The 12,339-nt window shown below is 39.5% G+C and overlaps 1 protein-coding gene across 1 annotated transcript in view; it reads left to right on the top strand.

The window, feature by feature from the left end:
• The window catches only part of frem1a (Fras1 related extracellular matrix 1a), a 156,513-nt gene that overhangs the window by 52,457 nt on the left and 91,717 nt on the right, over nt 1–12,339 (top strand). Inside the window, exons 11-14 of the mRNA XM_069921496.1 lie at nt 2,175–2,265; nt 2,770–2,937; nt 5,208–5,416; nt 9,196–9,289. Coding sequence (XP_069777597.1) covers nt 2,175–2,265; nt 2,770–2,937; nt 5,208–5,416; nt 9,196–9,289 — 562 coding nt within the window. The remainder of the gene's footprint in view (nt 1–2,174; nt 2,266–2,769; nt 2,938–5,207; nt 5,417–9,195; nt 9,290–12,339) is intronic.

Genomic DNA, 12,339 nt, shown 5'->3' with positions numbered 1-12,339 from the left:
CTGACTGAGTTTATTGTTGAGGAGTCTGATGGTGGAGGGGGAGCAGGTGTTCCTGAACCTGGTGGTTCAAGTCTGATGGTAGCAGAGAGAACAGAGCATGTGCTGAGTGGTGTGGATCCTTGATGATTGCTGCTGCTCTCCAATTGCAGCATTCCCCACAGATGTCCTTCTTTTAAAATTTTTTTAATTTATTTTTCACACTATGAACCATATCAACCCCAATTTGTACAAAGATTTCTCATTAAATGTACACAGTGGTCTTTTCTCCCCTTTTTCTCCCCTTTTCCTCCCTCCCCTCTACCCACCCCCTCCAAAACCTGTAAATAGTCAACATATATAATACAATAAAACCATAAAACAATATCTTCACACAAAGGAAAATAAACAAGAAAAATGCGTCATCTATTTATCGCACACTGAATCTAGTCGTTTTGTCTTATAATCTTCATTCTCATTTTAGAGGATGGAGGTTGTAGGCAAACTCTCTCTGATATGTTCCAAATTTGTTCAAACATTGTGACTTTATTTATTAAATTATATGTCATTTTTTCCAATGGAATGTACCATTGCTGTATACTCAGGCTCTCTTTCATTTTCTAAGTTGACATTATATTTTTTTTTGCTATCGCTAAGGCTATCATAATAAATTTTTTTTGCACTTTATCCAGTTTGAGGCCTAATTCTCTACTTCTTACGTTACTTAAAAGAAATATCTCTGTTTTTTTTTGGTATGTTATTTTTTGTAATTTTATTTAATATCTGATTTTTACTTTTGTACATGCCCAAGATGCATGTAATGTTGTTCCCATTTCCTTCTTCCAGCGAAAACATCTATCTGATAATGTTGAATCCCATTTTTTTTAATTTTTGAGGAGTAACATATACCCTGTGTAACCAATTATACTGTATTATGCGTAACCTTGTGTTTATTGTATTCTTCATAGTTCCAGGACATAACTTTTCCCATACTTCATTTTTTAGCTTTATATTTAGATCCTTTTCCACTTCTGTTTAGGTTTATAGTTTACTTCATTTTCCTTATTTTGCAGCTTAATGTAAATGTTCGTTATAAATGTTTTAATTATCATTGTGTCTGTAATCACGCATTCAAAGCTGCTTCCTTCAGGTAATCTCAAGCTGTTTTCCAATTTATCCTTTAAATAAGCTTTCAATTGATGATGAGCAAACGTTGTACCATGAGTTATTCCCACAGATGTCCTTGATGATAGGGAAGGTTTTGCCTGTGATGTCCTGGGCTGTGTCCTTTACCTTTTGCAGGGGCTTTACTCTCAGGAGTATTGATGTCCCCATAGCAGGCCACGATTCAGCTGGTCAGCATACTTTCCACCACACATTTTGTAGAAATTTTCCAGAGTTTCTGATGTCACACCAAACTTCTGAAAACTCCTGAGAAGTAGAGGTGCTGACGTGCTTTCTTCATGATGCCATTAGTGTGTTGGTTGCCCAGAAAGATCCTCTGAGATGGTGACACCCAAGAACTTGAATTTGCTCTCCGTCTCCACCTCTGATCCTCCAAGGATCCCTGGATCAGACACATCTACTCTTCCCTTCCCGATGTCAAAAATCAACTCTCTATTTGCAGCCTTTTTTTTTTAAATCTTTTTTTACCTTTTTGCATCCTATTGGTTCCAAGCGACCAGACACCCAGACATTAGATCATGGAGCATTATATTTGCATTTATAGTTTCATTGAAAGTTTAATCACAGATGTTGGAAATGTGAACTAAAATAGAAATAGAAAATACAAGAAACTCCCAACAGATCAAGCAGTCACTGTGGACAGAGAAGCTGAGTTAATGTTGCAAGTTTCCAGAAGTGGAAAGAGAAAAATAAGCATGTTAGCTTTGCAGAAGGTGGAGAAGAGATAGATGGGACACAGGCAATATTTTTCATAGGGTGAGGTCAGAGTTGTTTTGACGATAAGCTATTGATGAAACTATCTGATTATCACACTGGCAATTGGAGAGCATTCCATTATGCTCCTGACTTGGGCCTTGCAGATGATGAAATGGCTTTGGGATATAGGGTACAAATATTTAGTCTTTGTGTAAAAGTTGTTGGTTAATCACCTGAAAGTTGTTGAATCGAGATGTACAAGTTTCCAAAGATGGAATCACTGCGGGTTCTAACTGCACCTTTCCTTCTCCATGGAGGTTGCTTGATGCTGGGAAACTACTTCTAACTGATAGCATGAAGAAACTGGTTAAAGAGTCTGGTGTTCCAATGCTGAGATCATTCACACAGGTATTTCTATGAATTTTTTAAATTTAAATTTAAACATACAGCACAGTAACAGGCCATTTCAGCCCACGAGTCCATGCTGCCCAATTAATTTCATTACATTACTCTCAGATTTACATTAATATGAGCAAGGAGGAAAAAGACTTCAATTTTTCCATGTTGTCATTAAATCCATTCAGGACAGTGCAAGATTTGATCCTGTGCTGCAATAGCTAATCACAAATATATCCATGATAAATTGTGTTAACGATTCAAAGGGCTAGAAATTGGTCTTCAAAAATTAGTATAATCCACATTGAATCACAGACAGATGTAAGGCTCAGGCCCGAAACGTCAACTTCCCTTTACTTCCAATTGATGTTGCACGTCCGGCCGTTTTGTGAATTGTGCTTGACCTCAGCATCTGCAGATTTGTTTTTGGAAATGTTGACTATCCATTTCCCTGAAAATATATTTGTTTCTGTTGCTGGTCTTTAGTGATTATATGCAAGTGTTTGTTTATTTCAGGATGCAGTGAACCACCTGAAAGTGGCCTACATGCCTCCTCTGCAGGATATAGGGCCTGATCCTCAACAGCTGCAGTTTCATTTCTCTGTCAGTAGTCAATACAGGGGCTCTTTACTTGGCCTCTGCTTCAATATTACCATTCTGCCAGTCGACAATCAAGCCCCAGAGGTAGGCATCATCACACTCCGCTCTCAGCACTTGGGGTCACTTTCAACTTCAGAAGTTGGCCAGGAGTGAACCAATCCCTTTCACAAGAGGCAGTTGCATTTTTTTTTTGTTTTGAAATGTTTATGGACCTGTAGGCTGTGAGAGTGCAAAGAAGAATTCCAAAGTAGTATGACACAGGCAAAAGAAAACAAGTTGCTGGGAAAACTCAGCAGGTCAGGCAGTATCTGTAGAAGGAAATAGACAGTCAATGTTTTGAGTGAAGCTTCATCATCAAAAGTCATGAAGCCACTGCTCAACCCATTGAATTCCTCCAGCAACATCTTTTTTGATGCAGGTTCCAGGATCTGCAGTCACTTGAAGTGCTAAGATCATTACTGCAGATCATGATAGCATAGCCACTGAGATTAGAGCAGCACTACCTTTGGCTATGATGAGGGCAGTAGTCCATATCATTAGACTTGTATTGTCTGGGTCTCTTAGCACCAAACATTCATACATAATACTGGGAACAAGGGCAATACCAAATTCAAATGGTTTCACATGACCAATATACTAACTGCATACATTTCTTCTCAGAAGATATAACCAATGGTGTTTGGAATAAATTAAATTTAAAAAAAACCAGAAAATGCTAGAAAAAACTCAGTAGGTCAGGCAACATACATGAAGAGAAAAATAGTTTACATTTCACATTCAAGACTCTTTGTCAGAATTAGGAAAGAGAGGAAGAACCCTCCTTTTCATTTCTGATGAAGGCCCAGGTCCAGAAATGATGACTATTTCTGTCTCCACGGATAAGAATATAAGAAATAGAACTAGACTAGATCTAACCATGAATTCAGCTCATCACCTTTAATTCCCCTAACATTCAAAAATCTATTTACCTGTGTCTTAAAAATGTTCAATAAGGCAGCCTCTAAGATTCATTAGATGGAGAATCCCATTGATTCACTACTCTCTGGGTGAAAAAGTTTATCCTTATCTCTGTGTTAAATCTTTTTCCCTGAACCTTGAGTCTGTCCCTAAGTCTCAGTCTCACCCAGAAACATCCTCCCAGCTTCTATTTTATCTAATTCTTTCATTATTTTGTATGTTTCTGCCTGAAGCTACATGATTTGCTTAGTGGTTCCAGCATTTTCCATTTCAAATTTCCAACATTTAATTTTGTAGCTTTGGTTTCCATTTTAAACAAAACCACAATATGGATGCCATGTTCGTGGGTGACTCTTCTGTGCAACATAGAATGAGAAACTAAAAACAGATAATGGTAAAATAATGGCAGTGCTTATCAGTGGGATTAGTTTAGACAAGAGAATGAGGAATTATGTCATAGAGAAGAACATCATGAGAGGAATCTATCAGGTGAACTCAAGGAGTCTTCTGCCCAGAACAAGGGAATCAATAAACCAGAGGACAGATTTACAGTGGGGTGGGGGTGGAGGAGGGGGTGGATTGTGGAAAACATTTAATAGAATCTGAGGGGTAACTTTTTTATGCAGAGAGTGATAAGTGTATAGAACCGGTTGTTGGAGGAGGCAGGTACTATTGCAATGTTTAAGAACAAATTGGGCAGATGCATAATGGTGGCTTTGCAACACATTGAAATTTCACCAAAACCAGACAAAAAATCCTGTCATTTGCCAGCCATTCCAACAAGTAGTCCATGGATTTGCTACATGCAGTCTGCAATAACTGGAAGAATATTCAAGGTGGTCATTGAGTGGGAAAACAGCTGAGAATGACTGGTTGAACCAACTTCTCAGATCTCACCAGGTTAGAAAATACAGTAATTTTCTATTGTCTTGTGCTTTTGATTTATTGACTGAATTTCTTGTAATACAGCAGGAAATTGTCAATACCTCATCCATCATGACCAACTGATGGCACTTTTGGACATGGCACATTTTTTTTTTAGAGATGCAGCACGTGAACAGGCCCCTTCCGGCTCATGAGCCTGTGCCATCCAAGTACCTACCAATTCAACTATAAACCCCGTAAATTTTTTTTTGGAAGGTGGGAGGAAATCAGTGTAAATGGAGGAAACCCCACCGGTCATGGGGAGAACAGCAAACACTTTTCAGACAGCGCTGGATTTGAATCTGGACTGCTGCCACTTTAGGAGCATAACGGTTATACTAATTATCTTCAGAAATTTGTGCTAACTCTACACTAGAGAACTCTATGGATATGTGAGACAATTTTTTTTTTATTTTTATTTTTTTATTTTTTTTTATTTTTCTCCTTCAACACTTTTTTCCCTTTCTCTGCAGATATTGACAAACCAGTTGACTATTGAAGAAGGGGGAACAGGCCACATTACTGTGGATCATGTACTGGTAACTGATGTTGACACGGAAGAGGATCTCATCAAGGTTCTGCTTCAAAAGAGACCAGTGCATGGAGAAGTAGAAGTGAATGGAGTCCCCATGATTGAAGGGAACATATTCACATTGGCAGATCTCAAGAAATTCAAAGTTAGGTGAGGAATATTTTCCAGGAAAACAATGTGTCATTAGCTAATTCACAGAAATTATTTCAGATTTATTGTCAGAGTACATATATGACCCTGAAATTCTTTTTCCTTTGGGTGAGGTGGAATTACCACTTAATTGGCAGTGCAAAATAAAAACTGACTCAATATACATGCAAACAGAAATGTAAACAAACTGACTGTGCAATACTGAGATAGGACAAAAAAGTTAAGTGCATAAGCAAGAGTTCTTAAATAAATCCCTGACTGAGTTTGTTATTGAGGAGTCTGACGATGGAGGAGTAGCAGTTGTACCTGAACCTACTGGTATGAGTCTAGTGGGACCTATACCTCTTTCCTGATGGCAGCAGTGAGAACGGAGTATGTGTTGTGTAGACTGCATGGAGTGGATCCTTGCTGCTCATTTTTTTAAATATTTTTTTTTATTTTTCACACTGTGAACCATATCAACCAAAATACATACAAACCATTCTTTTATTGCTTTCATTTGTTCTTAAAAAAAGCACTTTATCTATATTCTGTCCATCTGTTTTACCTTCTATTTCTCTGTGCAGATCTTGGTCTTCTTTTTCCTCTTCTTCTGTGTCTATACCTGTGTTTGTGTCTTCTTCTCTTCGTATCTGTGTCTATTCTGTCTTTCTTGATGAGTTACTTGTCTCAATTTGCTGGGCTTCTTCTTGCTTGGCTTCTTGCTGTTGGTCCTCTTCTTTTGGGCTACTCATCTGTTGGGCCTCCTGTTGCTGTTCTTCTTTCCTTTCACTCCCTTTCCTGTCACTTTCCTCTTCTTCCAGCTGAGAGCCCTGGTGTCGGGCATCCCTCAACTGGTTGCGTTGTGTTTGCCCGCTCCTCGGCTGAGCCCCCCTCCTGTCAGTGATTTGTTTTACCTTTGATTGAATTCTGCTCATGCGCAACTCCTCGTGCTGGCTCAGAGAGCCATTTTTGCAGTCCAGCGATCGGGGGGGGGGGGGGGGGTCGCGACTCTGGGTGCCATCACTAACATCAGAACAGGCTCTTTTTTCCACGACGGCTCCCTGTTTATTCATGCAGGTAAGGCCTTCTCCTTTCTCTTCCAGTGTCTTCTTTTTTTTCCCATTTTTACTTTTTCCTTCTCAGGTGCCATTTTCTTTCTTTTCTCTACAACTTTATCTTTTATTTGTTATATTTTGTATTTCTTGAACTTTGTATTTTCTTCACTTTATTTCTTATTTTCTGAAGAGAGCTGGTATTCCCCTACCGGCCACTACTCCATCACGTGAATCCTCCATGATTGCTGCTCGTTGATGTTCTTCGTAGTGGGGAGGGTTTTGCTTTTGATTTCCTAGGCTGTGTCCACCACAATTTGGAGGGCATTACACTCAGGGGTATTTGTGTCCCCATACCAGACCGTGATGCAGCTGGTCAGCATACTTTCCATTACCTATCTGTAAAAATTTGCCAGGGTTTATGGAAACACCTGAGACGTTGAGGTGCTGATGTGCTTCCTTCATGATGTCAATTGTGTGTTAGGTCCAGGAAAGATCCTCTGAGATAGTGACTCCCAATAATTTAAATTTGCTCTCCCTCTCCTCCTCTGATCCCCCATTTATCACTAGGTCATACTGGGCTACACATTACTTCAACCTCTGGAAGCCAGTGTTTGAATATGGCCAGGAACGATAAGACAATAATTCTTTCTCTTAGTTCAATGCAAGACTATTCAGTAAATTGAGGTACAATCTCGTCTCACCTCAAATAGTTGTTGTATAACACTGATCCATAAACAAAAGCTATTTTATATTGCAATTAAAACAGAAAGAGTTGAAAGAGAAACAACTGACATTTTAGATTGAGGTCCCTTCATCGTCAATGCCCCAGAACTGATATATAACCATATAACCATTTACAGCACAGAACAGGCCAGTTCGGCCCTACTAGGTCATGCCGTAACAAATTCCCACCCTCCTAGTCCCACTGACCAGCACCCGGTCCATACCCCTCCAGTCTTCTCCTCTCCATGTAACAATCCAGTCTTTCCTTAAATGTAACCAATGATCCCGCCTCAACTACGTCTGCCGGAAGCTCATTCCACATCTCTACCACCCTTTGCGTAAAGAAATTTCCCCTCATGTTCCCCTTATAATTTTCCCCCTTCAATCTTAAACCATGCCCTCTAGTTTGAATCTCCCCCACTCTTAATTGAAAAGCCTATCCACATTTACTCTGTCTGTCCCTTTTAAAATCTTAAACACCTCTATCAAGTCCCCCCTCAATCTTCTACGCTCCAGAGAAAAAAGCCCTAGTCTGCACAACCTTTCCCTGTAACTCAAACCTTAAAATCCTGTCAATATTCTCGTGATTTTATTTTAACTGTTTCTCTTTCCACAGATATTCCTGACCTATCAAATCTTTCCAGCATTTTGATTTCATTTCAGATTTTCACCATTTGCTGATTAAAAAAAAAAATCATTCATTATTTTACAGTAAAATGGCAGAATCATTTGGAGACCGGTAGGTTCCACAAATGGTTAATATGTGATTTAAAAATAATCCTAAATGTCACAAAGAATTGACTCATCCTGGTTAATTCATTGTTTATATTTATATGTTGCTTATTGTCTGCAGTTCCATCAGGAGTACAAACCTTGGCACATTTCCATTAAAAAAGGGCTATAAGAACATGGCCAAGCTTCAGAGTTATAGCAGAAGATATAAATAATAATGAGACAATCTGAATTATAGGAATTCATTAATGGAAATAGAAAGCTTTCTTTCCAGAAAATTACTGTATAAACTTTCTTGTGCAGGAACTGTTCCAAATTCTAACCATATCTCCATATCTTTGTTTCATCAGAACAAATATCCTTCTTGAGTAAATATTTAAGCAAACTCTATGCATATTTTTAGCATAAGGATATTTTTACTTCCTTGAAAGATCATTATTTTAAAGATTTTTTCCTTTAGATTCTCATTAAACCTTTTCTGCCAAATTTGTAATTCCATCAAAACATGGACTTTAACTTCATTCACCTTTAAGCGCAAATTATGTCCCTAATATCACTGCTTTTGTTCTGAAAACCCCACACCACCTCCCTCACCACCATCCAGTGACCTAAACAGTCCCGCAGGTGAGGCTGATACTCACCAGCACCTCCTCCAGCCTGGTCCATTACATTCAACCTCTTCTATATTGGTGAGGCCAACTGTAGACCAGGTGACTGTTGTGCAAAGATATGTGGTCTGACTGTAATGGTTGAGCTCCTGGTTGCATGCCAGTTTCACTCCCTACTCCATTTCCACACTGACATGTCTGTCTTCACTCTCCAGTTCCATGATGAGACCAACCCAACCTAGAAAAAAGGTACTGCATAGTCTGTTAGGGTGTCTGTCATCCATTGGTATAAGAAATTTATTTTCCAGTCTTCCTTTCACACTCCGCTCATAGGCTCTTTCTCCCATTGCTCACATTTTATATCCCTCTCCTTCCTTGTCCCCACCCACTTCTCCCAACCTGGTTCCATCTCCTTATCACTCAGCTGCTTGGGTTTTTTTCATTGTCTCACCTTTCCTATCCCCTTCCCCATTTGGTTCCATCTGTCCAATTTTTTTTTAAAATATTTTTTTTCCAGAAAAAGGTGTGATTGGAGAATATTGAGATTGGTTGACAGGGGATTTACTGAATCAACTGCACTTAGGAATAGCGCTATTCAGTCTACAAATTACTTTGGGTGGTTGGGTCAACTATATTGGTTAACTTTATAATAATAACCATAAACATCTTATATTCCTAGATACCTGCACGATGATTCCGAGACAAACCATGATGAAGTCACCTTTTTAGCCACCGATGGTTCAAATTCAGCTGGAAGTGTTCTGCAGATAAAGGTCTGTGAGGATTCATTGATTGTGGTCAAGAGTTTTGCAGGTGGCGATATCTGGAGTTCTGAGCTTTTGTGTTATCAGGGTTTGTTCCCACATTAAGTGTTCTAAGAGACAAAATGCTCACATGACATAATAATGCTGGTTTTGAATTTCAGATCCAAATTATCTGTTGAATTTCGGATTTAAACATCTTGCAAGGATACAATTGCTGTTTGTGAACAAATTCTGATCCCTTATGGGCTTTTTAGTGTTAGTCATTAAGTCCACTCATACCTTTAAAGCATCATTTTGTTCACAGTTTTGGCTTGAAATATTCCAAGTTGGTCCATAACAAAAAAATGAAACTGTGGTTGTGCTAGTACAAAATTCTGATATCATGGAATATTGAAGTTGATTGACCAAGCCTTGAATGCAGAGTCTGATTTATCTTGCCCAGAAAATCCAAAGCCACATGGTGTCACTGTTGACTCGGTGATTACTTCCCTGCCTGACCAGCAGGGGCTTTGGGGGAATTGTACGCTTTCATATCAGGGCATTGATGTATGTTGATTTCTGTGGAGAAAAGTAACGATCATGACTCACAGCTAAAGCTTTCCTTAAAAAAAATTAGCCTTTGAGTTTCGGTGAATTTTCTTCCTCTAATTCTACTAAGATAGTGTACTTGAAGGGGTTTGTCAGCATGTTCCTCCTCCTCCTGCTGCTCTGCCTCCTTCTCTTCCTACTGGACAATGACTGGTGCTCCATTATGACCAGGTAAAAACAGATGATGACCACTGGTTTATTTTTATCCCCTGGATTTGTGCAGACATCAGAAGCTCATCAGGAAGATCCCAATGGCACTTTCCACTTCTTGGCACTCAGCTGAACTGGCAGGGGTACCGAGAGAGAAGGAAACAAAGAAAGAGATAGACTTGACCTTTCAATGCCTACCATTTGCATGTTGGAGGCTGCTGAAGAATAAAGATGACATGAGAGTTTGCCAGAATGTGGCATTTCACCTCATGACTGCAGATCAGATGGATACCCAGAAAATGGCATCCTTGTGATTCATGTAAAGATCTGGGTTTATATGGGGGTTCTGGTGCACAATGTGAGTGCAGACTCTGAGACTGAAGGATGGCCAGAGAACTCACAGACCTAAATTGCTCCTCTGATGTACAACACTCATGGAGAAGAAGAAATTATAATGATAAAGTCTCAAACTGTGATGTATATCTTTGAATCAGGTGATACTACATATATTGATGTAATTATTTGGATACCACCTCTAGTGATCTGGAAACCAAGAAGGTCATAGACATGTTAATAAGCTGAGTTTGCACACTGTTGCAGATGTTGACAAGAACTGTCTTTTTAAAAACTTCAGCCTTGAAGAAAATTGCTTCTCAGAGAGCCATTTGGAGAATAGCTCTCTGTATATTCATGGAAAGTAGGTTCATGCCCTTCATCCCCTTCCTTTTGAGTCCCTGCTTCTGACCCTGAAGTGGTGTTTGCAAAGACACCACTATTAACACACTCTTAGCAAAGAAGTAGAACCTGGAGAAGTGACTGCACAGATCAAATGAGTGTTTCTTGCTGCTTCAACTTCACCCTTCTATGGCCTGTGGTCACCTTTGTCACAAATTACTCAGTAGTTGAGTAACTCTTTAAATGGATCATCTTCCATGAATGGAGTGCAATGAAAAACTTCTTTATCATGATTGGGCCAAGATGTTCCCATGAGACAACTATTAGGCAATGTGGACACATTCCTGCAAATCCTGGAATCTGAATAAAAAACAATCTGCTTGAGAAAAAGAATGGTCAATATTTCAGGTTGGAAATCTTCACTGATGACAAGTATTTAATATCAACAGGGTGGGATGTGTAACACAAATATAATGAAATTATTTTTGTGTGCTTTATGTACATTTTGTCTTCTGAACGCTAATGGCAGGTCCAATGTTGCTTCTGTTTTGCTTGTCTGCATGGTTTATGCACAAAAATATAAAAGTTTGCTTAAGACAGATGGTGAAGTCAAAGCTTCAAAAGACACTTCTCTTAATCTATGCAGTCATTTCTTCAGGTCTTACCTCTTTATCAAGTGCTTCAATGGTTGACCCTTTTAAATACGCCACAACAGGCAAGTTGGATTCATTCATGATGGCTTATTGCCATTCCAGGATACACTAAGTCAGCGGTGGGTGGACGGGAATCATGTCCAAACAGTTGCTCCGAGCCATCAGTTACTGCTGCATGTGGTCAGCTGCAGGGAGGATTCCAACTGGGATAGGGTGCTAGTGATCCTCCTGACCACTAGATGGAGTCAGAGACTGTGGCAGCTTGGGTTAGATTTGAGATGGATGCCTCAACACGGTCTTGAATGAGTTCTATAGCTAATAAAGTATAGTTGATTTAAAAGAACCCAAGTTTCTTTATTACAAAAAAAGAAACATCAAACTGTGGTTGCACCCTTGTTGGTTGTTCTGACCTTCACCACCAGAGCCGCTCCTCTCATTTTGTGCCTCTTCTGAGGTTGCTATAACCAAAACTACCTCAGCCTCTGTTGCAAAGGTAACAGGATTAAGTGGTCATTAAATCATATTGAAGACAAGGAGAGGTTATACCCAAACTGTTTAAAATACTGCTGAGATATTGCATACTTAACATATACAATGTGCCAGATCAGAGATGGCTTGGGGTAGAATTCAAGATTCCTTTATTGTCATGTAATACTACAAAACGTTTAGTATTACACAAAATTGCCATCTGCCTGCTGTAAGGCAAAGAGTTGCCATTAGTGTCACCAGGCGCACCTTACATTAAGAGAGAAAGCGAAACCTGGTGTGGTAACATTCTCTGTAGGGTCATCTCCTCTGCTTTTCCTTCTCAACGGAGGGTATTCTCCCCTTTACTAGTTCCATGTGCTGGCCCACTGCTCCAAGAGTCTGAAACCCCATGTAGCCACTGCAGAGCATAGGCACCATGACCTTGGGCCCAGACCTTCGCGGTTGCAAGACTTACAAGCACTGTCGGCATCTTTAACAGGTTGTTTAAAGACTGTACGGAGCTCT

The sequence above is a fragment of the Narcine bancroftii genome, chromosome 1, assembly GCF_036971445.1.
Source record: "Narcine bancroftii isolate sNarBan1 chromosome 1, sNarBan1.hap1, whole genome shotgun sequence".
NCBI lineage: Eukaryota > Metazoa > Chordata > Chondrichthyes > Torpediniformes > Narcinidae > Narcine > Narcine bancroftii.
This window is presented reverse-complemented; position numbering and strand designations above follow the sequence as displayed.